The sequence below is a fragment of the Hypoxylon fragiforme genome (assembly GCF_022984875.1).
Source record: "Hypoxylon fragiforme strain CBS 206.31 chromosome Unknown GGS25scaffold_8, whole genome shotgun sequence".
NCBI classification, from domain to species: Eukaryota; Fungi; Ascomycota; class Sordariomycetes; order Xylariales; family Hypoxylaceae; genus Hypoxylon; species Hypoxylon fragiforme.
The window spans coordinates 2,689,657-2,715,967 of NW_026054763.1; the positions used below are offsets into that span (position 1 = coordinate 2,689,657).

Below are 26,311 nucleotides of genomic sequence, written 5' to 3' on the forward strand. Positions count from 1 at the left end.
TATCGTATCAACTTTCGCGTACAATATTGTATTCCGGTATAACTCTCCTTATCTACGTCACCGAGAATTTTGGCGAAAAGTCTCCGTTCCGGCGGACTAAAGATGGCCTTGTGCAATGGCTAGGTTCACGAATGCCACACAACTGTCTGTCGAGGTCTTCCATATTAGATAATAAGCTTACATAAAAAGAAAGAGTTTGGTCACGGCCACGAGGTAGTGTCGAAGCCGCTGTTCGCATATTGCCCTCATCGTAGTCCGGGGAAATGGTTCGGTTCGGCAAGACCCCTATTATTTATCCCAACTCAGCCCACCATTGACAGCGAAGCCTACAAAGCCACAGATCCGACCAATCATAATTACATAGTGTTTCACTCTAGGGAAGTCGTGCTTAAGTGGGTAGATATACTACGTAGTATATCAACCAGTAATCTTTGTGGAATTGTGTGTATTCAGTCCGTTGTGCCACACAAGGGGGTACGTAAGTACCTTATTATGTAGTAGTTTTCATTGGTCCAATTGAAGCTATACAGTATGCAGACAGTATGCGGACAGTCTAGAATCAGTTGCATAAGTGACATCGGAGGGAGGTGTGTACTGTGCATCGGAGTACTTTGTACCTAGTTAGATATTAAGCTTGCTTTGGGGCTCCGTTCCCTGTAGTTAGTTTCCTGTTCCTTGCAACATTGCACCCGATAGGCCTGCAAATGATGGCAATGCCTGAATTTAAGTGGCCCTAGTGGGGAAATACGAAGGCCTTGGGAACAAATCATTTTGGCTGAATGTTCGCGATCAGGAACGTAACTGTTAGTTACCTGTGAGTAACCTTGGATTTTCACGAAAATCATCGTCGGTTTACCAACCGATGTGTAAAGCATCAAGAAATTCCACACTGGGGCTGAATAACGTCGTACGGTCTAATGTTCAAACAGGAAGTTGTTCATCATTTTCATCATTTTCATCATTCTTGATTGATTGATTCGATCTCCCAATCGTACCAGGTAACCAAATAGCTGAACAATATTCGTGGTCGATGACGCCGAGTTCCGATTTGAATAATTAATTCCTTAGGGGTTCCCTCATGGTTACCAAGGGATAGGAATCATAGGATAGGGATAGGATAAGGATAGGGGGTTAATGTTTGGCACTGTTTGCACATGTTCTCATATGTTCGCATACATAACTACCTAATACCTGGACCTACCTACACTAGTAGTGTCTAGTTGTATGGTGGTGATTCTTGCATAAACACTATGATCTGCCCACGGTGATCATCATCTGTTTTTCGTCGCAATGTTCTTCACTCTCCTCTTGACGAGCCAAATTTCACCGCCCCTCTTAAAGGTGATTCACCGACGATCCTTGTTTAAGTACTATGTAGTTGTTACTGCTGCTAATAATCTTGGAACTAGGACAACTAAGACAGCTAAGGTAGTTTGAAGGGCCGGCCTCACGAATTATCTTGGTACCTTAAGGGAAGATCATATTCTTTCAACCGTACAACTTATTTCTACCAATTCTTCGCCTTCCAAGCAAGTATTCTACATACATACATTCATTCATTCTACCGTCTCTATCTACACTCGCTCATTCGAAATCATTCTTTCTTGAAAACGGGTTAATAAAGCTTGGTCTACGACAACAACATCCGGCGACCCGACTTACATTGACCATTCATTTATCATTTATACAACTTCCCAGCCACAAGCATATTTTGCCGGCAGCCAACCCACCTGATTATACATTACGCATTACGGAAATATCGTGTGCTAGGCAATCTATCATACGAGCATCCTGTTATTCATCTCCACAATTTCCTTGTTTGGAAAATTCGAGGTCCCCGGCTGCTGTCCTCGCACACCCCAACACCTTAGGTTGGTTCACTTATAGGCACAAAGGAAACAAAAATAACTGGTCTTGCTTGTTTTATCAATCCAGCCAGGACTAAAATCACAATTGTTCCTTTGTTCCTATTTTCTAGTGACGAGGGACGAGGGTTCCGCTGCCGCACCGGTGACAAAGCCTCTCTCGACTTTGTCAAAGAACTGGACTGTGCTAGCCCAACACCTCGATTGTTCTCGAACACAATGCATTCATAGTTTCCTCATCAATAGTGCTCTTTGCCCTCGACATCTCTCGACTCTGGAGGGAATCGGCTTTCCGCTATTATACATTCTTGTCCGCCCTCTATCTCTCATTCCTTGTGCTACTATTCCCTTCTGGATAACATTCACTACTACTCATTCAGAAAGAATATTACATACTTGAAAAATCAACATGTCGTTATTACGGCGCCGGATCGCCGCCTTCGGGCCACTTACATCAACAGCAGTACTAGCAGTTCGAGATTCAGATGTACCTTCTGGAACAGAACAACAAGAAGCAGCCGCTGCAGAATCAACCATCGCACCATTTTCTACGTCCTTGAATGGGGTTGACCAACCTGGTAACATGTTATTCAAGGACATGCTGTGGTGGACGCTGGGTATAATAGCACTCACTGTACTCGCCATCCGCCTTTTCGTGATAGGCTTCAGCAAACTACGTCATGTTACTTCCATGTCGGCCTCGGCCGAGAGACAGGCTTACTGGAAAAAATCGCAATGGAGTTGGATGCCGGGCTTGAAGAAGCATATTATCTATGCACCCTTGTGGAACAAACGACACAACCGAGAGTTCAAGCTGTCATCTGCTATCAGCATTGGCACCTTGCCATCCCGACTTCACTCCATTATTCTAGGTATCTACCTATTAAGCAACGCCATCTACATGTTTAAGGAGAACTGGATCCAGGAGAACCGTTACGCCCTGGCTGCCGAGATTCGAGGACGTTCAGGCACGCTGTCCCTCGTCAACATGGTTCCTCTTATCATCATGGCAGGTCGAAACAACCCCCTCATCGCCTTGCTAGGAGTAAGCTTCGACACTTACAATCTCTTACATCGGTGGATGGGTCGAATGGTCGTCATTGAAGCTGTCATACACACAGTCGCCTGGGCTTATGTTGCAGTTGCTGCTGATGGATTCGATGGCATGAATTTCCAGTTGATTCACGACAACTTTTACGCCTCTGGTCTTGCGGGAACCATAGCTCTCGTCATCCTCCTCTTTTTCTCGCTCTCCCCGCTACGACACGCCTTCTATGAGACGTTCCTGAACTTTCATATCATCTTAGCCTTTATCACATTCGCTATGACTTGGATCCACTGTGCGACAGCGCATCTTCCCGGTGGGCTCCCCCAACTTCCATGGATGATGGCCATTTTCTTACTCTGGATGGCGGAACGGTTATCTCGCATGTTCCGCCTTGCCTACCACAACTGGTCCAAGAAGAAGGGATTTACGGAAGCTGTTGTAGAGCCTATGCCCGGTGAGGCGGTTCGCGTTACTCTGCATTTACCCCGTTACGTGGACGTCAAACCTGGAACCCACGCATACGTCCGGTTCATGGGTGTCAATCCATGGGAAACCCACCCGTTCTCTATTGCCTGGGTTGATCACCATCCTGAGCCGTCGTTCGGAGAGAAACCCGAGGAGAAATCCCCGTCTAAGATGGAAAAAACATCCGTTTGGTTTATTATTGGTGCTCATACTGGATTCACTCGAAAACTATACAATAAAGCGCTTCAGGGAGGATCACCCTCTATCCGGATCCGAGCCGCCATGGAAGGTCCATATGCTGGCCACCACCAACTTGAGTCATACGGCCACGCTGTACTTTTCGCCGGCTCAACTGGCATCACTCACCAGATCTCATACATCAAACCGCTGATCGATGGCTTTAACGACGGGACCATTGCGACGAGACGAGTCACGCTCGTGTGGGTAGTACGTGACATGGAGGCGTTGGAGTGGGTGCGTCCCTTCATGGACCAGATATTGCGGATGCCAAGGAGAAGAGAAATCCTAACCATACGACTCTTCGTGACGAGGCCCAAGAACCCCAGGGAGCTTCACTCAACGTCTTCCACAGTCCAGATGTTCCCCGGACGTCCGAATGTCCCTACGCTACTCAAGAAGGAGGTCGAGGAGCAGATAGGGGCAATGTGCGTTACAGTATGTGGACCGGGTGCGTTAGCAGATGATGTGCGAGCCGCGGTTCGCGAGGTCCAGGACGAGAACTCTGTGGTTGATTTTGTGGAAGAGAGCTTTACGTGGTAAAAAAAAAAAATCCTTTTGCCAGCATTACATCCATATCAATATATCCTTTGCGTTTTTCGATTTTTTATCATAGCCAGGCGTTAGGAAGGAAAGGGGGTGGTAGGCTGCTTCGGGATTAAGGATGGATGATCATCATCACACACATCAAAACACATCATACTATGTACATAGTAGGTATCAAACACAGAAAAATTACCTACAAAATGTACCTAGGTTGGTAGGTAGGCAGGTTTAAAGAATCTACCTAGGGTATTTCATCGAAGCGGTTTATAATAGCCCAAGGACAGTTGTTGCTGCTTTAGGGCTCAGGGGGTTCTTACTAACTAGTACTTGTTCATACGTTTATATATTTTTTTCCATAGCTGGCCAGTGTTTTTTCCATGGCAGCAGACTTTGTCAATAACTACAATACCTAGATGTCACTTCAAATGTCCATAGTTGTTCCTATCCATATCCATATCCATGGTCAAAATCGTGAATCCTCGATATTCATTATTTGTGTGTGTGTTTAAATTTAGTATAGTTAGCGGTTGCTTGTGCGCTTGAAACATTGACAGCCACCCAACATAACTACATATTTGCGTGTGGCAGTCAACGCATCCAATGCACAGCCAGCCAGCCAGCCAGCCAGCCAGCCAGCCCCCTAAATGCGGGGTTAAACACCTCCAGCTACCTACCTACCTACCTACTAGCCAGGAGAAAAAAAAGAGAGGTAAAAAGGAACCCCACCTTTAGGATCTCAAGGGTCAACTCCGTAGGGCTGCTAAAAAAGGACAGGCAGGCAGGCAGTCCAAAGGGCAAGCTGCAAGCTTGCGGACCGTCCCACCATCGATTTCATCGTTCGTCCATTCATCGTATGCCAATAAGGCAAAGTCGGTTCAGTCTAAATTTGAAACATAAAACAAACGAACGGCGTGTAAAACTTATATGGCTTTGGCCAATTGCGATTTATGTATGGTCACAACTTTTTTTTTTATAGAACCCCTTGGAAAACAACCAACATCTAAATTCTCCGTAGTGGCTCAAGGGAGGAATGCTCATTGCTCAACCCCCTAAAAGTTCCCACGCGCCAATGGCCGACCCTAATTGACCTAACCGTTAACGGTTTGTATACTTGTCTACCTTTTAGGGGGGCAGTGATATATCTAGGTAGTCTTTACGAACATGGTCTAATAATACCATTACAATATTAGTATCAGAATTGTGACGAGAAACGGTGATTCAAGATGCTAGCCGACCATGGCCACGAAGAAATCCCAAGTATCCTTCTTTTCCCCTTCGCGCATCGCGAACCGAGACCGACGCTACTAGGCGTATTGACTTTGGCTTCGACGGGCCCGAAACCTCGTCAGATACTAACTGACTTAGTCTCAAATTCGTCATCTGGAACTATGAGGCTGGCTGTCATAGCTGCGTGGGAACGGGAGCCCGTGGCCAAAAGGCCTCATCTGTCTTCAACCTGCTGGTAGCTGTTGGTATGTCGACGCCGAATGTCTATTCCGACGAGATCGAGTACTTCTGCACCAGAATTAACAGCGAGCGAAAGGAGATATGCGTCTCTCTTCATCTCTACAATGACCGAGGATGAGCTGTTGCTACAGCAGAGTTGGTGAAAACGATAGGAGCTGACTGTGTAGAGGGGCGTCCCTTCGAGAATTGTGAGCGAACTAGATCCGTCGATCTAGTCACCTTGACCCTTTCCCTAGGAGCACGCTCGACTTAACTATCCCATCTCGTTCGATCGATCGATTTCATCTTTAGCAAACGGTCTGAAGAGCATAGACACGATATAGAAGTTGCTAGCTGTAAGGAGCATGCCATAGAAGGTGGTCGAGAAGTAAGAGTGTGCTGCTGGCAACGAGGCAAGTATATCCAATGTTCATTCCGATTTGCTTCGGATTTAATAGAATCTTCCGAATAGCTCACCTTGAATCAACTGTAAGGCCCCATTCTGCCTAAAAATTTCCCGCATAGAGGTCTCAGTCGCCACCTAGATCTGAAGTACCGAGATCTAAGATGTCACATCTTGATAAATATATCAAGACCTACCAGACATAGTCTAGGCTTCAGAAACCATGACGAATGGGGCGTAAGCTTTGTGGGGGATAATAGGGCTGTAATATTGTGGCAGAGGAGTTTAGCATGCCTCTGATTTACCTACTAGAATCAGACATGGCCCAGGTCAACCGTGCTTGTAGTGTAAATAATCACATTGTAGATCTCCAGCCTTATTATCGCTAAGCAAAAAACGCTCTATGGGCGATAGGTATCCAAATTACATGCCAGGTTAACGAGGTAGGTCAACTAGGTACAATCGACGCTGAAAGCAAAACGGAATAAAGTACAGCTTTGATAAGAGTTCAAGGTTGAGATACTAATATGTACATGTGAGCGAGCTGACGATCCCTTGTTTCATTTTTCCTTTTCCTCCCAGACAAAGGGATTTTTGAATCAGGGGCATACATACATACATAGTAGGGGGGGAAGGCGCAAAAGCTAAACCCCTTTGGCAGGGCACGCACAAGCACAACCGGGCGTATGTTGTCGCCAATTGAACAAATGCGGGGAAAAGAATGGGTACGTTATAGGACATGGGATATAGGTATGGAAGAACTGACAATCCGTATCCCGATTTCGCAAACATTTCCATGTTCAAGATGCTGATTTGACCACATATGTCTATTATTTTCCTAGAGCTATCAACCTTATTCCGTCGTATGTACGCCTAGGGCTGAATGTCAAAATACAGTGACCACCCTAGGTTAGGTATGTGAGTAGGTTAGTTATGTCCATTGTGACCTACATGTAGATAATTGAACATAATAAAAATGGGAAAACAAACATTGAATGTACCTGGTAGTAGATTTGAGCATGTATTCCTTCAATGTTGATCACCTAGGTGTGTACATTACACGTTGGGGATTGTATGCCTTTATCAGGTTCTGGATTTAAATTTGCATGTGTGCCTTCAATGTTCTGCCTATCGATAGTTATAGGTACATAGTACTTACATAGAGGGGAAATGCAAATGTACCAGACTTTTTTTTTTCTTTTTGTCTCTTTTTTTCTTTTGTTAGGACACTTGAAGTGGGTGGCTCACCGTTATTTCTTCGGCCGCACACACATTCACTTATCAACCTGGTATGATGTGTAATGTTAACCGCCAGCTTGAATGTTGACCTGAATTAAGGCCTACGTACTAGGTATGCATACATATGATGATATGCTATTGCTTAAGAAACGAATAGAATGTTCTTGTCAAGTGACTCAGATTTTGTTCAACCCATATTCTATCACTTACTACCCATATAAACCTTTCACTTGTATCCCACTTTACTAGGTAGTTCCTACATACTACTACATATGTAGCTATGTAGTAAAGGTGAACACTGAACATCTTCATGCTCCATAAACAAATAAAAAGTATTGTACAAAAAGGGTACATACTTGTCTACCCCTCTACACCTACCTAGCACTTACATAATTCGTCATTGAATTTATCTGGTAGCGTAGGCACCAAAGTTATAGGTACATCCCAGTACATTCACCTGGTTACCCTAGTACCTTATCCGACCTATATGTACCAACTTGTACCAACATCATTTGGGAAGTATATGTAGTTAGGTGTACAGTATAGGCTCGTGATTGTCAACAAAAAAAAAAATAAAAAAAATAATAATAATAATAAATAGAGGGGACCCGCTACATCACTCCGCCTACCTCGTTAGGTTTATTAGGGAAGCAGAAAAAAAAAGGAACCAAAAAAAAAGAAGGTCGCTACTGGCGCACTCTAAAACTTACCTAACCTAACCTTGGAACCATTGGCAACCTCTGCATTTCAACTGCAACTACACTACTACAACTTCTTTCGACCTTTTCTCCCAAACCAAACCTTTATTTTATTTTATTTTTCGTTCCCTTCTTTCAACGTCGTCCACAAGACAAAAAGCACGTCCCCATAACTTGTCTCGGATTAGCCTTAATTAATCACCAAGGGCATTCTTCTGCTTTCTAGCAGCTAATTCCACACGACTTTATCAAAACCACTCGACGTTTCGGACCGTCCACTTTTACGAAGCAAGCAAGCAACCCCCCCTTCGTAAATTCCACACCAAAAGCCTTTTAATACCACCAACCTACATACCAACTAGGATTGAATCTCGATAGCTTGGATCCTATCTACAACACGAGACAGGTATAAGCTTGTTTGCGCTGACAACATGGCTGACAACAGTGATATCAACACTGTTCTCAGTAACTCTCTGTCCCCAGGTAAGTCTTGAATAAATCCCCAAAACCCCCATCATCCGCGAAATATCTCGCGCGTCTATCCTTCTACACTATTCTCAATACTATTTACCCCTCCAATCCTCTGCTAACCTTTTTCTCTCTCTTTCTAGACGCGGCTACGCGAACTGGCGCCGAGCAACAGCTCACCCAAGCTGCAGAGACCAACTTTGTAAGTTGCCATTGATATATTTAATCTGATCGGCTGGTTGCGGAGTAACTAACTGTGTATTTTTCTTCTTTGTTTAGCCCTTGTATCTAGTGACCCTAGTTCAGTCCTTGTCAGATGAGAATGGACAGAGCAACATTCGAGTTGCTGCGGGTTTAGCCCTGAAGAACGCCTTCACAACCCGCGAATTCGCTCGTCAGCAAGAAATACAGGCCAAATGGCTCCAACAGACCGACCAAGATACCAAGAATCGCGTCAAGGAACTTGCCATCCACACCCTTGCCTCTGTCAATGCGCAAGCTGGCCAGGCTGCCGCTCAGGTCGTCGCCTCTATTGCTACGATCGAACTCCCTAGAAACCAATGGCCAGATCTTCTACAGGTCTTGGTTCAGAACGTTAGCGCTGGCGCGCCTCATCAGAAGCAGGCTTCGTTGACTTGTATAGGCTACATCTGCGAAAGCCAAGATTCTGAGTTACGAACTGCCCTGATCGCGCATTCCAATGCCATTCTTACGGCAGTCGTCCAGGGTGCCCGCAAGGAGGAGACTAACCAAGAAGTCCGTTTCTCTGCCATTTCCGCACTCGGCGACTCCCTCGAGTTCGTCGGTAACAACTTCAAGCATGAGGGCGAACGAAACTACATTATGCAAGTCGTTTGCGAAGCAACCCAGGCCGACGATGCGCGCATACAGCAGGGCGCCTTCGGTTGCCTTAACCGCATCATGGGCCTTTACTACGAGAACATGCGTTATTACATGGAGAAGGCCTTGTTTGGTCTGACAATCCTAGGCATGAAGAATGATGACGAGGATGTCGCAAAATTAGCTGTGGAATTCTGGAGCACTGTGTGCGAGGAGGAAATCAACATCGAAGAAGATAACGCGCAGGTATGTGTTTATTCTAGCCGGGATCTTGAGATGAAGAATAAGACTGACATATGTTTGAACAGGTTGATAGTGAAGATCAGATGCGTCCATTCTACAACTTTGCCCGCGTTGCGACTACCGAGGTCGTCCCCACGCTATTACAACTTCTCACTAAGCAGGATGAGGATGCTACAGATGATGAGTATAATCTCTCGCGTGCTGCATATCAATGTCTTCAGCTTTATGCTCAGGCTGTTGGCCCCAACATTATCCCTCCTGTCATCAACTTTGTTGAGGCACACCTCCGATCCGAGGATTGGCACTTCCGTGAGGCTGCCGTTGCCGCTTTTGGTGCGATTATGGAAGGCCCAGATGAGAAGGTTCTTGAGCCCATTGTTAAGCAGGCTTTGCCTATCTTGATTAGTATGATGGAGGACAGCCATACTTTTGTCAAGGACTCTACTGCCTACGCCCTAGGACGTATAACCGAAGCCTGTTCGCAAGCCATTGACCCTGAGACGCATCTTGACCCCTTGGTCCGATCCCTTTTTGCTGGTATTCACGATATCAAAATGGCCGCGTCCTGTTGCTGGGCGCTCATGAATCTGGCGGAACGATTCTCTGGTGACTTTGATGCCGTCAAAAACCCACTTACACCGCATTTCAACCAGAGTGTCCAGACTCTTCTCACCGTGACTTCGAATGCCGGCGCGGAGACCTCGGTCCGTACTACGTCTTATGAAGTTCTCAGCGCATTTGTCCAGCATGCAGCAACTGATAGCTTCCCGGCCATTGCGCAACTTTCCGACGTGATTATCAAACGACTTGAGGAGACTATCCCTCTGCAGAGCCAGGTTGTCAGCATTGAGGACAAGATTGCTTTGGAAGAAATGCAAACAAGCTTGAGCAGTGTTATGCAAGCTATCATTCAGCGACTCGAGAAAGAAATCTCTCCCCTTGGGGACAGGATCATGCATGTGTCGCTGCAGATACTCAGCACGGCCGGTGCCAAGTCCAGCGTGCCTGAATCCATATTTGCCACGATAAGTGGATTAGCAAATGCTATGGAAGATGACTTTGCGAAATATATGGATGCTTTTACGCCATTCCTATACAATGCACTTGGCAATCAGGAAGAACTCAGTCTCTGCGCCATGGCCATCGGCCTAGTTAGTGACATCACCCGATCGATGGGCGAGCGCAGCCAGCCTTACTGCGACAACTTGATGAACTATCTTTTGAATAATCTCAGGGTTTGTATCCCTTTATTACCTATCTCCCTTTACTATTATTTATCTCCTTTTTACTATTTATGACATTTAAACTGAACACTCATCTAACAAAACTTTTAGAGCACGACCCTTTCCAACCAATTCAAGCCCGCCATTCTCCAGTGCTTTGGCGACATTGCTAATGCCATTGGTGGCCATTTTGAGACGTACCTCTCAGTAGTTGCCCAAGTCTTGCAACAGGCTGCAACAGTGACTGCTGCTCCTGATGGATCTTACGAGCTTTACGATTATGTTATCTCCTTGCGAGAAGGAATCATGGATGCTTGGAGCGGCATTATAGGTGCCATGAAACTAAGTGGCAAGAGTAGGTCACCTTATAAGACTGTTCAATGTACTGAAACTAACAACCACAAAGCCGCAGTTCTCCAGCCCTTTGTGCAGTCCATATTCCAACTGCTCCATATCGTATCTCAAGACATGAACCGCAGTGAATCTCTCATGCGATCATCTATGGGCGTTATCGGGTAAGCGTAACCACCATACACACTCTTCCGGTGAAGAATGCTAACAAATGAATTAGTGACCTAGCTGATGCATTCCCTAACGGCGAACTTGCTGAGGCTTTTAGGCAAGATTGGGTGACTGCCATGATCAAGGAGACAAAGACAAACCGAGAGTTCCAGTCACGTACGATTGACACAGCCCGATGGGCTCGAGAGCAGGTCAAGCGACAGCTTGGCGGCACAACATCCGTCATGCAACATACATGAGCCTAGCACTTTGCTACTTTGGTCATCATTCCCTCCCCAATCCACCCAAACGCACCGCCGCGCATCACAGCACTCGACCCTCCCGACAAGCAAGTCCGACTTAGGTCTAGCCTTGTATAACAAAGTTCGGAGGTGAACCCAGCAGCAATACAACCCCAGCACCCAAATTCCCCCTCCAGCACTCTCCATTCACGAGGACCCATGTGTATATAGATTACCCCATCCCCATCCCCATGCCCCCCTTCCCCTACCTTAGTATTCCAAATCCTATCGCACCAGTTCCTCTAAAGGAGAGATCCCCTCTACCCACAGCACAGCACAGCACAGCACAGCACCTGCCCCTTATTATCAGCCCCAACCCCAGCCCCAGCCCCCAGTCCCCTGCTACGTTTGCTGAGTTTTCCTTCGGTTTGGACTGCAAAGCCATAACGGAGATATGCCTAGTCCCTTTAGAGAGAAGATCACGTCATGTATACCCCTAACTTCGGACGGGGCCACGAATTCATGTAAGGAAGGAAAGTTAAGGAGAGAATAGAAGATGATGAATGCCAGGAGAGAGAGGGGGGCATCGGGCCCCAGATCACACTTTATCCCGGGATTTCTTCTCCGCCTGGTTCAAGTGAATAGGCACAAAGAGAAAATACCCCGTTGGAAATTTTTCCTGCTCACTCCAGTTGGCAGGCTTCAAAAGAGGCTTGCTTAATGGGGATAAGAGAGAGGTCATAGTGGACTTGGTAGGACGAGTCGCTTCTTCGCACACTCGATCGATCAACTCAACTCAGTGCACGCATTGGCAAGGGGAATATCAGATTTTGCGTTGTCTTGGGGTCAGGAACATGATGACGGCAAAGTTGACACATTTGGACGACTGGCGTTGAACTGATTGTCAACGAGCCATGTCGGACTTGTCTAATCCCCATGCACGCATATTTGCGACGAGTTTGGTGAAGTAGTGCAGTGCTGATATCTAGCAAATTGAAGCCCTTTCTACCCGCATTTTACCTACATCTGTTATTTGATGTGCTTTGTATCTTAATGTGATATGATAAGCTATGTGATGCTATGGTAAGAAGTAACTTGGGAATTAAGCTAAGTCTAAGACGTTGTCTAGTGTCTATAACGGGCTTGACTGATGCTTCTGCTTGGCCCTTAAATACCCTACCTACTGTAGTCAGTAGATGTGAAAAAGTCTCAAGAGGTTATCATCATACCTACTCTCTAATAGAGCTTAGTATCTAGTTACCTCCTCGATGATTTTCATTGAGATATGTAGAAGAGGGGGGGGGGGTACTTACTCCCTAACCTAGGTTACTGTAGTTAAGCAACGCCTATCTATCTATCTATCCTTCTATCCCTCTATCCATCCATCCATCTCCTATGTATCTTCCGCCGTATCAAAATAAATAAATACCTCCCCCTTTCCTTCCTCCCTCCCTCCCCCATCCCTTACCTAAACCTAAACCTAATCCCCCCCTTTCTTCGCTTCGCCTAAGGAGGGAGAGAAAGAAAGAGAATGAAGATCAACAATGATGTGACAAGGCGGAGAAAGGAAGAGGGAGAGGGAGAGGGGAAAAGGAAACGGAACTACCTAGGCCAGCTCAGCCAAGCAAGCTATAGATAGTATCAGCAGCGCCTTGTGTCCCTACTCCGATACTCGATAATCGGTTGACATATGTAGGTACCTAGTCTAGTGTATTTATGAGGAGAGCGCAAGTCACTCAGATCTACGCCTACCTGACCTCATGAATACCTAGGTGCGTACCCAATTTCGCAGATTGATGAAATCACATCAGATAGACACGCAAACAAGTAAGTATGGCTTTATAAGTGGTGTGTTAATTCATCTTGATCTTTCACCTCTTCCACAACAGCGTCTGTCTAACGTCTTCAGCCCAACTAAGCTAAGCAAGCTGGCAGGTAGGCAACCCAGAACCGGATTTACATGAAAAGGGGGCGCTTGAAAGAAGCAGTTGCTCTCGGCTCGGTGTGTAGGACACCTACCCCCCTTTCCCATGCCCATGCACCAACGAGTGAGGAGAGCAAACTCGTAAACATGCCTGCTCGCCTGCCTGCCTTCCTGTCATGTCGTCTGTTCGTGAAATCTAACTTATAAAATCAAAAGCTCTCAAACCTGCTCGTAACCCGACCCTTCCTGCCTTCCTTCCGTCCTTCCAATGCTCGCAGGCCCGCAGGTGATCTGCGCGCCCCAGTCTACAAACAACGACGACAACGAATTGGTATCAAATCCCATCCATATCTACACAAAATTCCCAGCCAAGTCAAAATTCCGGCCACCAAAGCAAATAAAAAAGCATGGAGACATGAATAAAAACCCTCATGGTGTATCCCGATGGAGCCGACATTCTCCGCCCGACAAGAATCCTATCACCAAAAGAGTATCATACACCCAGAAACCGGCACGACGTGTCCCATCATGAGTCGAATTCTTGTTATCGTGAGGGTATGTCGCGTGGTCCAAGTATCAACTCAGAACACGATGTCAAAGTATCGCAGGTACTTTAGGTACCTAGGTGCGTAGGTATGATGCTACACATAATAAACAATAGCAACAATAAACAAGCAAAAGGCGAAAATAGAACCGTTCTTGACGAAATCGTGACGCAAAACACTCAAGAATTCCTCTCCAAATAGTTGAAAACCTGACTCAACTCGACACTCCCAGTCCCAGTGATGTACAAATATGTAAGCGAACGAGGAGTGGACGCAAGAGGCTACATGAAACCCCCCTCGAGCGTGTTGGTGGACGATGTAGAGAATAGGTTTCGATCGATGATGAAAAATGTAGACAACCCCAACGCCGTTGTATATGATATATCGTGATTACTCATTCCCCGTACTGTAGTGAGTTCAGCGGGGCCGTTCGTGGCAAATTAGTCCGATAGCCCCCATTAGAAGGTCATTCTCACAACCAAATTAGACAGCCACTCCTTCCATGCAGTAAATTTGAGCAGGTCCGCTCAAACAAGTCGTATGTTGGATATCCAAAACCACACTTTAAGTAACATCTGATTTTGATGTAGTAATTTCTTCCCGACAGGTTTTAGAGGCTCATCGTTAACCATTCCCATTCCTGGGGTCCATTGCCAGAACCGGTATTCATCACACCACTAGGAGCACTCGACATTCCGACCATGCCAGATCCCATCATAGGTCTTTGGGTCATGCCGAAACTATTAGCAAGGCCCAAGTTTCCTGGGTTTGATATGCTAGCGAACCCGCTTGATGAACCAATGGAGCGAGCTGCTTCGTTCGAGCCAGTCGAATTCTCGGGACTGTCAATATCCATGACAGTGGACGATTCGTTGGGACCAGTACTCTTGCTATTACGTCGTTGACGCTTGGAAGAGCCGTTGGCGCCGATAGTTCGCGGGAGCGAAGCGGCACCCGGCCCAGGTGCATTTTTGGGGGGAGCGGCCGCAATAGGCACAACGCCTTTACCGCCAACAGCACCATTGGCAGAACCTGCGTAACTTGTGGGCGTGCTGCCTGCCGTGTTACCACCGGAACCGCCAGCACCACTTGCAGGACTTTCGCCCTCATTGACACTGCCGGCCCTGTTGGTTGCCGATGGCGGGGTGGTAACCTGCGATGAATTGTTTGCAGCAGACATAGTTAAGGTTGAATTTTTGCGTGAAGCAGGTCCAGAAGCGGGGCCCGATGCATTTCCGGAATTCTTCTTTGACCTTGTGCTTGTCCCACCAACCGGGAGACTGGCGCCAGATCCACGGTTACGCTTCTTGATCACATCGGTCTTCAAACTCAACGGCCTTACAACTCCATGAAGTTTCAAAAATAGGCCACAAGCATTGCAAAGAGGCTGCCCTTCCGGGTTTCGACGCCATAGTGGCGTAGTTTGCGTGAAACAGTTGGTGCAAGTAGTAGGTGCGTTCCCGTCCCCTTGGCCTCCCGCGGCAGCTTGCAGGTTGTTCGTGGACCCATGTTTGGAGCCGGGTGGGGACGCAGGTCGACTGGGTGCTACGGAAGAGAAGCCCGAGACAGTTCCTGACACATCTGCTGGTGGAGAATTCGGGTTCGACTGGGCCATCTTATCGAACGGATTTCCACGGCCGCCCAAGTTGGCGCTCGGTGTCGATGATGTACGAGACATCTTCTGGCGCCTGTCACTGACCGACCTAAATGACTGGGAACGAGGCAAGCTGCCTTGACTGTCCCAATCCCCAGAGTCTAGAAAATCGGTTGTCGTGCCCCCAATAGTGACTTGCTTACGGGGTGGGCCACCAGGGTAGCGAGCCGCTTGTGTACTAAATTGCCCAGGCAAAGCAGCATCCCACCCCATGGAGTTTTGATTGTTGCCCATATCCATGCCTACTTCATTATCAGGTGAAAAAGGCTGGTGCATTCCCATGTTTCGGTCAGCGAATGCACCTCCGTCCTCATCCTCATTGTCAGAATCGATGCCAAAATTAAACATATTCTCATGTGCCATACCCACACCGGGCGAACGAACTGGGTGCTCAGGCTGAAAGACTTGGCTTGGGTCAACGTGGCCGAAAGTGAGAGTTTGGGTGAAAGAGGTTGACGAATCTGCCCCAGTAGTAGTGGGATGAAACATTGAGTTGCCGTTGGAATGGTGCATGTATTGCTGGCTCATTTGGTTCCTCAAAGATGCTGGGCCATGACGGAAATTCTGTGCTCGTTGGTGGCGGACATCCATCGAGCTGAAGAACATATTCTCATTTTCCACAATAGGGTGTGGGGTAGAAACAGCCGACTGATACGCAGATCCTGGCGGAGAGTAGTAATCTGCACCATTCGCCGAATTTGGAGCAACGCCATGGTGATTGTAGAAATTCGAAAAGGGGCCATGGGGAACCATTGGCGAGGTCGAAGGTGAGAATGAAAAGCCATGCTGGAAGGGGCCTGCTGAATTAATGATTGGATCACTTTCCATGTGAAAGTTATCAAGGTGAAAGGATGGTCCGGAATGGTGTGAAACTTGAGCATTGCCATTCGCGTGGGAGTTTTCTAGAGAATATTCGTGAAGATCAGAATCAGCATCTAGCTCATTGGCTACATAACCGTTGCTATTGAGGGCGGAAACATGAGGGGAAAAGTTAGCAGGTCGCTTCAAATTCCGAGTAGTAGTCTAGTACAACAATACGATTAGCTTCTGATATAGATGTACGGCAAATTTTCTGAACAGATACAAAGACAAGATAGAGAACTTAATTAGAGGCATGTAGGGGGAAGCTTCGAGGGCGAATAGACTCCCTCTAGCATACCAAGGCGGCTTGGTGGTACTCACTCGTCTCTCGTCAATGCTGGTCTTCCGATGATGTCGAGTGACGTATGCGAATTCATCCTGATTTCTTTGATGGGGAGGAACAGGGACTGATTGAGGAACGAAGTTCTGTGAAGCGCTTCTACGGGATTTGATAGGGATAGCGGCGGCGGTCGTGTGAGCCGGCTTCTCTCCCTCCTGCTTGCTTGTATCAGGTGAGGGTGTCGCGGCCAATCCAGCCGGTGTCGCGACATTTTCAGGAAATATGAAATCGTCCAGATTCATAGGATCCGTATGTAAATAATTATGATCTGATGTTTTCCTGAGTTGCGCAATGCCGCTGGGGGCATTGGCATTATTCGTAGCGGTATTGTCGTACTCACGAAGAGCATTACGACTGTAGAAATGGTTAGAGTCATGATGCGCCTTAACTGCAACAAACATACCGAGCGTCTTCCTCCTGCTTCCTTCTGCGGAGACTCAAATGCATCATGCGCCACGTCAAATTCACCATGCGATCCTGGCTAGGCAAACTCTGCTTCGTGTTGCGAAAAAACCTCCAAATCTGGGTGGCAAGCGGATCATTTTGCTGCATTTGCTCCAAACTCTCACTGTTCCCGGACATGCCATTTCGTAAGTTGGGGAAGAGCGAGGTTTGCAGAAAATCGAAGTGTGCAGGATTGTCAGTTTTTGTAAAATCCATATCTAAGTTGAGCTCATGTATGCGCAAATCTCCAGGACTATTCTCGTCGGCATTATCCTTACTCGGCCGGAAAGATTCGGTGTGGTGACCGAAGGACGGTTCGAAGGGTCTTCGCGGGAAGCGAAAGTCGTGCTCTGTCGTAGTAGGATTCATCGCTGTGGAGGGACTCGAAGTCGCTATTGGTGACGCTGTGCTGGCAGCCATATGGCACGGGTACTGATACTTGTACTTGTGTAAAAAAGTGGAAAAGAGTAAAAGTAAAAATAAAAAAGGAAAAGAAGAGGAGTGGGAAAGAAACTTGGCTCGTTAGTTTTCTTTCCTCACTTCTTTCCTTCTTCTCGCTACTTTCCGATTAACTCTTTCCCTCTCAATCTCTTTTTTTTGTATGGGTTTGTATGGATTTGTATGGGAAGTTGGAGAAGTTAATATTTCGTAGGTATTACAGGTCACCTTCCCAAGTTTCCCCACGTTCCAAGGTTTGGGCTGTCAGCCCAAGTTCCTTCACAAGCCGAACGCTATCCTGAACTTTGTTTGCCGGACCCTAGCGCCTAGAAATGAAGGTCGTATAGCGAACCGTTTTGCCTTGCGATTCTTCAATCGGGATCGGAATAGAAATTAAAGAAGAAACGTTGAAACTCATTAAGAATGATAAATTGTGGTAAACGGTAAAGCTCTTTAAGTTGGTCGCGTAGATCAATTGCTTCTCTTTTCTTCTCTCGGTCTCGTTCGACAACGGCGTGCGTTATTGTCAGGAATTGCAGGACAGGGTGTGGTGTATGATACCTAAGGTAGATCGAGGGTTTTGCGGAGAGCAATAGTAGGAGTAGTAGCAGGAGTAGGAGTAGGAGTAGTGGTAGTGGTAATGGTAATAGTAGTAGCAAGCAAGCAAGCAGGCAAGCAAGCAAAGTAGGCAAGCAAGGCGGCGACAACAATAGCAACTCGGGAAGTTCAATGTCGCATCGCTCTTTAGAAATTCGACAGGGCAGTCGACAGGGTCGACAGGGCAAGTTAAGTGGACTGGAGCAACCAGGCAGTTTGGTTCGGCTTTGACATGGGTGACATGGGTGGTGGGTGCGCACTGAGACTTTGTAATGGAGGTGGATGTGTAGTAGGTGGATGCAGATGCAAATACGCCAGATGCTGGTAATTCCTTGGACCAAAGGTGCCTAGGACTGGGCTAGGTTGGTGACTAGTATAGTACCGATGTAGGTACTATGCTATGTAGGTATGTACTACTAAATGTCAAGTATGTAGGTACATACATGTATGCTTGGAACAATTCCGGTGCTAAGCTATAATACAGTTAGTTATCCAAGAAGTCCATGAGACTTGTGGGCACATCCACGAGTTCGATCATGTAAGGTGGTGGCAGTTTTTTTTCTTATGTGTGTGTGTGTGTGTGTGTGTGTAGGTAAGTGTGCGTGTGTAAGTACAGTAGCATGCTAAATTATTGCTTGGGATTGACGATTTTTGATGGCTGGACCCTTGGACCAATCCCATAACGACAATTGCAAGTTTGAGGGATTCCCTGAAAGGTGCCTCCGCAATCCAGGTCCCCAAATGCTTTCTTGTGCAGCCGAAGCGAGTTACTTTGCGAGGGGTGGATCTGCACTGAAATTACGGTTGAAAAATATCTACATATGTGTACATATGTTGCTGGAGAAGAACATTGAGGCCCTAGACATACCTAGTAGGTAGGTAGTGGGGGTATTCTCCAGGGCTCCCAGCTACGATTTGCGTAGTATGTGGTACCTACCCGGGATGATGTAGGGATAGAGAGTTGTAAGTTGTACTTACAGTACTCTTTATCCTTGAATAAGGCTTATTTATGTATGTAGGTTTCCAAGTTGGAGTACTCAACTTCCCAAGAGTCTCGACTCATTCAATGTGTCGTTGAATTTGAATTTACTACAAATTGTAAATCTATTTCAATGAGGCATACAACGGAGTTGCAACTGAACTTATACCTGAATCTACACATGTAGTTCCAGCTGGAAGGTCTTACACATGCCACATGTAACACACGAAAGTTCCACTTTCTTCAACGGTTCTTATACAGTACTATTGTATGTGTTACCTACAGCCTACTGGTAATAGGAATGCGTATATAATGTATAGGTATAGTTATGTACGTATATATATCTACGTATGTGGTCATAACCCCGGAATAAAAAAAAGAGATAGGTCAGTTTAGTGCAATTACCCGCATGTCATAAAGATTGCCCCGATGCTCTTTTACTGACGACTGACTGGTTTGCCCGACATGACTGATGAACACGAGTAATGGAAAGGCACTAAAATCCCAAATATCGGAGGGGAGGAATATCATACAGGCAAAATTGGGAAGAAAGAGAGAAAGAACAGAGGGTACAAACCAGGGGGCCTGTACGAGCCGCGGGCCATCAAAGGGTCTAAAGTGCTAGGTAGCTGCTTCTGCGCTAGGCGCATATGTAGGTAGGTATGGATGCGTTACGTCCAGCACCTGCAGCTCGGTCTTACGTATACGTCACGTACCCAGTACTTACAATACCTACCCTAGGGCCTGGGTACTTCCCAGCCCTGGAGGGGCTGTCCTCTTCACTGGAGAGCTCCTCCTCCACTCTCTAACTACCTCCCATGGTCCCGCCGTCCGGTCCTTCAAATGTTCATTGCATTCTCAGTCTACCCTAGGTTAGGTAGCTTACAGCCCGAGCCTGTCTTGCCCCTCTTCAACCTTCCATCACTTACCTACGAAGTACTAAACTCTGTAACTCTGTGTACACATTATGTTTTCTTACACAAGCACATTGCGGCACAGCAAAAAACGAAAAGAAAAAAAAAGCAAGAAAAAACCGAGGTATTGATCTGCTTATTATAGCAGTACTATCAATAAGTGTATTAATGTCTGTACGTGCATATATATATATATATATGTACATGTGCACACGTATACCTACCTCGGCTGGTCCAATACCTCAATTCCATGTGGTGCTGTGCTGTAAACGCCAGAAAGACGCCAGGTACGTCAAGACCAGAATATGAAAAGGAATCAGTCACTTTTCAGTCCAAGCTTTTGGTGACTTCAAGCTGCATGGTCAATTATAGCGTTAGACGACGAAGCAAGGGTGGCCTTGGCCTTATTTACTAGCGTTGCTATAACGTGAGAGAATCGTCCGGTTTAACGCCGATCTGTGGGATCTGTGGACCGACGGGAAACGAACTGAGGCTTGATATAAAGATCTCAGTACACTCGGACCCTACAGACTAGTATCGGCGCTATACTTACTCTGTACTAACCGTACTAAGGTTCAAATGGATATCGGGAAAAGTCGGAGAGAAGTCAAAGAGAATCCCATACTTACCGTACACTAGAAGAGCGTTAACGGTTATACTTGCGGCGCCCTATAAAACGAGGGAGTTGTGAGAGACTGTTGGTTTTCACTTTCGGTGCCATCGGCGACGAGGCAGACAACCTTGCTTGCAAACCTCCGAAGCCGCAATGCTATGTTCATTTATAATTTCTAAAAGTGCATTGTCATCCATTGAGCTTGCTGACCTTGCCCATTAATAATTGTGGATGAGTACGTCTCATTTTCCAATTCGACAGCGAAGAACTCTGCATGAGGTTGTGCCACCAGCCTCAGAATACACTACGTACATATGTACCAATCCAAGATAGCCTAGATGATTCCTGATCTATTTAACCTAGCGGGCTCATTGAATGTCTACCTAGGTGGGTAGGTAGCTTACCTGGGTACATACCAAATACCTCCTAATATGCGACTTGGGCAAGCGTCCGGGCTTCTCGACTCTCGAGGAACCGTTGTATTACATATAAAAGAAGAGCTAAGTAAGAATGTCATCCCTTGTTATGACTTCACCAACATGGATATAGGGACTCGAGGCGAAGAATCACATGAAGGAATATGTGCTACCCTTCCCTTCCGTTGTCTTGTCTTGCTGTGCAGGGCCATGCTAGCACGTATATACCGTATATATTCGGCAAAGAATCTACACTAGGTACGTCAATACACAATGAACTATATGTACATCCATGGATATATCAATAGCATTGAAGTGTTTAACTATAGATGTAGTGGCGGTATCTACTATAGACCTAGCAAGTATGCAGTGCTCAAGTGCTATAAAGTAGCCTTATGCTGACTCGGTTTAGAAAAAAAGGAATACTACCTAACTAGTACCTACCCAGTGTTGGGTAGTTATTGTACAATACAATACCTTCAATGCTGGCCCAGGCCCCATGGTTCCAGAACCGGTCAGCGAGTTCCGACATGGAAGAGCTCTGTCTACTAGCGTAGGACGGCCTGCAGATGTGGGAAAGGGTTTGCAACATTGAATGAGACGAACATTGAAGCGATGACCAGGTCCATGTCTGTAGACTCTGTAGAGTCTGTACAGCTTTTAGTTGGTACAGCTGAAGTAGATGGTACTTTCGACGCGCAATGCATGCTCAAAACCACCAAACCAGGATGGTAGAACAAGGGTACCTCATGTAGTTCTTGCAGGGACAAGGATGGATGAACCCCCACACTTTGTGCATGTACTACTAAGTCCAGTATATACATGGGTACTATATTATGTAGTAGTGCAACGACGAACCCTTGAAGCTTCAAATGGAGACAGGTAAACTCTGGTAGAGAGGTAGGTGCAGGTGCGGAATACACCCAGGGCAGGGCTATTACACTTAAGGCCGAGCCCACTGGCCACCTGCATCTAATCCCATCTAATCCCATCTAACCCCCTCCTCCTTCAAGCCTCTTAAGCCTTTTCAAGCCCTTTCAAGCCCTTTCAAGCCCTTTCAAGCCTCTTAAAGTCTTGGGAGTATACCGCAAGCAAGGAATGGAAACGTGGCTAATGGTCGACCCTGAAGGCGGCGAGCTCCTACATCATACCTACCGTGGTACTGTGCCCTATCAAATATGTTGCTTCCCTTGAAATTCACGCGGAACATTGAATCCTTTTTTTCTATTCACAAGCAACATTCTGCTTTTGGGCAACGAGTCGTGTTTTCTTTCCCCTATACGGTAACACGAAATCAACGGTACTATACGTTGATACCATCCTCTTTCATCCGACTTCCACGCTATTCGGTTCTCCATCGATCGATGGCCTAGGCAATTTAAACGACGTCGGGACATATAACGGCAGCCTCGCGGCATTCTCACACGGTCTCCTCTTCTCACGAGAAAGTGAACTGTAAGAAAGGAGGGGGTAAACCCCGACTCCCCGGCGCTTCCCGCCGCCCGTTTGAAACAGCATGACGAAAACCCATCCGCTACTGGTGAGCACTATTGCCATGACTAAACCTTTAGCAAAATCGCCAAGGATTTTACATAGTACTGTAAGTTAGTAGCCTTTGTTTGCTTTTTTGGCTCGCGTGGGAAGTCAGGCCGGGGCCCCTCAGTTGATCGTTAGCTGCATTTGCTAAAGGACATCGTCAGCCACTTGAAGAAGAATAATAATAAGTAAAAGGCTAGTCAGCCATCGCCATTCAACGTGACAACCTCTCCCGCCGCAAGCCAGAACACGCACTTCATGTTCTTGTTTCGTTTTGCCACAGAAGCAAAATAATCGTTTAGGGAACGCAACGCAAGATGATCACTACGGTCGTTACCGACGGGAGTGCGCTTCTCCCTTTCAAGAAGCTCGCCAGTAAGCCGACATACCGGCACAACTCTTTTTATGTCTAGTTTCGTCACATGCCAAATCACTTAGAAATACAGCATCTCCATAAAACTACCGGTGTCTTCTTAGAACGAACATGTAGTATTAGCGCCACAACATGGTTTAGGATAGACAGCCGCTTCCGTTAATATCCTTCAAGTTTCTACATATGTATGTAGGTATGTATTTGAATTTTCCTCATCTGACAGCTTGGCAACGTCTAGATTCGTGAGCACTGCGCTGTAACAGAAGCTTTCCAAGTCAGCTTCCCACATATTTCCTCTTTGGTCGGCAGGCTTCAATAAGGCAGGTAGTATACCTATGTATGTATGTCCAGCTCCAAATACCTACCTACCAACTTGTGTGTCCCGAACTTGCATAACGGCATCGCCAAATTCAACGTAGCGCGCTTTTTCGGAGTACTTCAAGGAGAAACTGGTCCTGGCGGATTATGCATTCATCCATTCATGATATTTCGAGATGGCGACCCTGTTTGGGAGGAAGCTTCAGGACCCTGAAAACCCGGCGGAGTGGGTCGACAGTTCAATATAGCCTCAATTACTAGTTTGACGGATCCACAGCTGATCGATTCCAAGCTACGTATAACGCGCTTCAGGTACATATATCTTATTCGAATTCGTTCAATTAGCTCGAGGAATTGGGTATAAGATTGACACGGCAGTTGTTGGGAGAGGTTTCCTAGGCCTGACACCGCCGTAAAGAAGCTTTTCATTACTGTCCCCAAAACAGGTTCTTGTCGTGGGTAGTTTGAACTGATGCTGTTTAGGGTGCTGTTCAGGGTGACAAGCATGATGATGGCAATAAAAGTTGACCAATTTCTTAATATAAAAATAACCTTACCAATTCCTAAGCGTACGGAGGTTACATCGAAGAGGGTCCAAGTCCAGTGGTTGGAACCAAACCAAGAGTCGTTCGGGTCCTAGGATTCGGATTTACAAGTCGTGGGAAATATTAAATAGGTAGTAGGTATCCGTTAGTTGGGAAGGTTGACCGAGAACCTCCCACCAATGAGTACTCTTCGTTTTCTTTTTCGGCGAACCCTCGTAACCATAGTCGACTTACGAGCTTGCCACAACTAGCACCTTTCCAAGACCCAAGACCCAAGGCCCGCGTACCGAAGCCATAATTAAACCGACAAACCCGCAAGGTTAGGGCTCTAGGGCCCGACGATCTCGGCCGTACTAAATCCACCGTCTTTTTTTTCTCATGAGTTCTAGAGCTCTGTCATGTCATTCCCATAATTTTTTCTTTTGTGACTTTTCTCTTTTAAGATAATTCGATGCCTTATTTCTTATTTCCTTCAACTGTTGCTGCTGCTGCTTCCGGCCCGAACAGTAGTGGCTTTTCCAACGGCGGAAGAAGTGTGGGAGCCACTGGGAGGTGGGAGGACGGGGCGCTCACTCACTGGCTCGTTCAATTAGTTGAAACACTTACACCGTTAAAGAAGTTAGAAGATGTCGACTAATAGAGGATTAAACCGAAAGGTTGTTCCATAGTTCCAGATTTTCCCATTTCCCTTTTTCCTGCAACGGTCTAGAATTGGTCGAAATTGGCAGCCACTCAACTGTCCATGCAAGGCAAATAGCCACTGCGGTATTTTACCAAGACGGGCAAAGCGTGCGTAATGGGGACCAGGCATTAAAATTCGCATTTGCCCTTTTCAAGTCTTGTTGGCCGAATACATACATACATACCTACATACATTAGTATGTAGTAGGTACTGTATTGTATGTACGCATGTACGTATGCAGTTAATTCCTTCTTTTTTTTCTTCGGTTTGATTTTTTTTGCCCCTCCGTCGTGTGGTTGGCCTCGGTTTCCCGTTTCTGTCGCCGGCAGCATCATAGAAGCCTGTCAGACAGAGAGAAGGGGGGGGTTCGTCCCCATAGACGAGATGAACCGGGCGTGGGGGTTTCCCCCAAAGGAACATAAAGCGAACAGGGTCGTTTCGTCAGCTGGTTCATCTAGGCACGGGGGCCTTGACCTATAGAATGAATACAGTAGGTAGGTAGGTAGGTAGGGAAAAATCGCCGGTCGATCGTGAGGTCACCTGCTGCTGATTGACTGATCCCCCATGATGTCGTGCGACCCCATTCCATCTCCTGCTTTTTTGTGTGTGTGTTTGTATTTTCTTCGCTAGGCAAGCGCCGAGTGGCTTCGGACGGATGATGTCTTGCTGGCTGATTTCTTTCGCGGAGAGGTCACGACGTGTTCGCTGATCCCCCCCTATAACCTGTACAGAAAAAAAAGGACCCCGCGTAAAAAAGGGCGATCCCCAACCATTGGCCAATCATCGTGAATCTGTATGTAAGTAAGGTTTAATGCGAGATGGCGAAGCTCCAACTCGTATGCTGCTAGCTGCTGGCTGCGACATTCCCTTATCACCCATCCACGGCATTTTGGCGTCGACGAGGCCCTATGAAGTTAGTAAGGCCAAGGTACCTATCCAAGGTAGTCCTTTTCACTCCAAAGCTCAAGCCCTCAAGCCCTCAAGCCCTCGAAGTCCAGACCACCTGGGTACCTAAGCAAGCTGGGGAAGCCATCTGAAGATATAGACGCAAGATGGTCATCGTCTTGCCTGTGATTAGACGATTTGCCTATCTTTGGTGACGCTCGAATGCGGCAGGTGACCGGGGTCACTTCATGTAGATGACTTTTTTGTTGATTCCATCTAGATATAACCGCGATAGCGTCGATTGGGAGGGGATTGCTACATGTAGATAGCCTACCCTACCTACCTAGCCTAGTAGGTACAGATAGCAGGCAACTAACGGAAACATCTCCAACCTCGACTTTTTTTGCTTTTATTTTGAACATTTCGAGGATGTTTACTCATAAACAGGGCGAGTTGACGGGCTTTTTATATTGTTCTTTTTTTTGATCAGGATTTCTTTTTTCGTATTTAATTGATAACTAGGAAAATATTCCCAAAGTTGTTCAATGGACTCGCTCTCCCCTTTACTGGCTTCTTGTTACCTAATAATTTGCCAACTGAAATCAAAATGCCGTCTAGTTACGCCATCGGGGTTCCCCCGTTTTGCTCCACCTGGGAAACAAGAATTAATAAAATACACTTGAAACGTAGGTAGAATATATAAAAATGTACATAATAGCTCCTGGTTGTGGTGTAATTTGATGGCAAATTTGGTCTTCAGGGTTATTTTCTTAAATCTTTTCT

The 26,311-nt window shown here is 46.5% G+C and overlaps 4 protein-coding genes across 4 annotated transcripts; 2 read left to right on the plus strand and 2 right to left on the minus strand.

The window, feature by feature from the left end:
- Positions 1–2,274: 2,274 nt before the first annotated feature.
- GGS25DRAFT_524931 (ferric reductase like transmembrane component-domain-containing protein) lies at positions 2,275–5,746 on the plus strand (the record flags this gene model as incomplete). Its single annotated transcript, XM_049264697.1, has 2 exons — positions 2,275–4,154; positions 5,527–5,746. The coding sequence occupies 2 exons, from the start codon at positions 2,275–2,277 to the stop codon at positions 5,744–5,746; spliced, it is 2,100 nt and encodes a 699-aa protein (XP_049114201.1).
- Positions 5,747–7,811: 2,065 nt separating this feature from the next.
- GGS25DRAFT_504998 (ARM repeat-containing protein) lies at positions 7,812–11,813 on the plus strand. The gene is made up of 7 exons (XM_049262186.1): positions 7,812–8,430; positions 8,559–8,617; positions 8,695–9,501; positions 9,564–10,733; positions 10,833–11,076; positions 11,128–11,236; positions 11,293–11,813. Exons 1-7 carry the CDS (start codon positions 8,379–8,381, stop codon positions 11,480–11,482), a joined length of 2,631 nt encoding a protein of 876 aa, XP_049114202.1. The 5' UTR covers positions 7,812–8,378; the 3' UTR covers positions 11,483–11,813.
- Positions 11,814–14,543: 2,730 nt separating this feature from the next.
- On the minus strand, positions 14,544–17,652 carry GGS25DRAFT_515651 (uncharacterized protein; the record flags this gene model as incomplete). The annotated part of the gene is made up of 3 exons (XM_049263102.1): positions 14,544–16,610; positions 16,770–17,142; positions 17,192–17,652. 3 exons carry the CDS (start codon positions 17,650–17,652, stop codon positions 14,544–14,546), a joined length of 2,901 nt encoding a protein of 966 aa, XP_049114203.1.
- A 3,930-nt stretch (positions 17,653–21,582) lies between these two features.
- Positions 21,583–22,271, minus strand: GGS25DRAFT_429191 (uncharacterized protein). Its single transcript, XM_049258640.1, has one exon. The coding sequence runs from the start codon at positions 22,179–22,181 to the stop codon at positions 21,738–21,740; it is 444 nt and encodes a 147-aa protein (XP_049114204.1). The 5' UTR covers positions 22,182–22,271; the 3' UTR covers positions 21,583–21,737.
- Between the last annotated feature and the right edge of the window lie 4,040 nt (positions 22,272–26,311).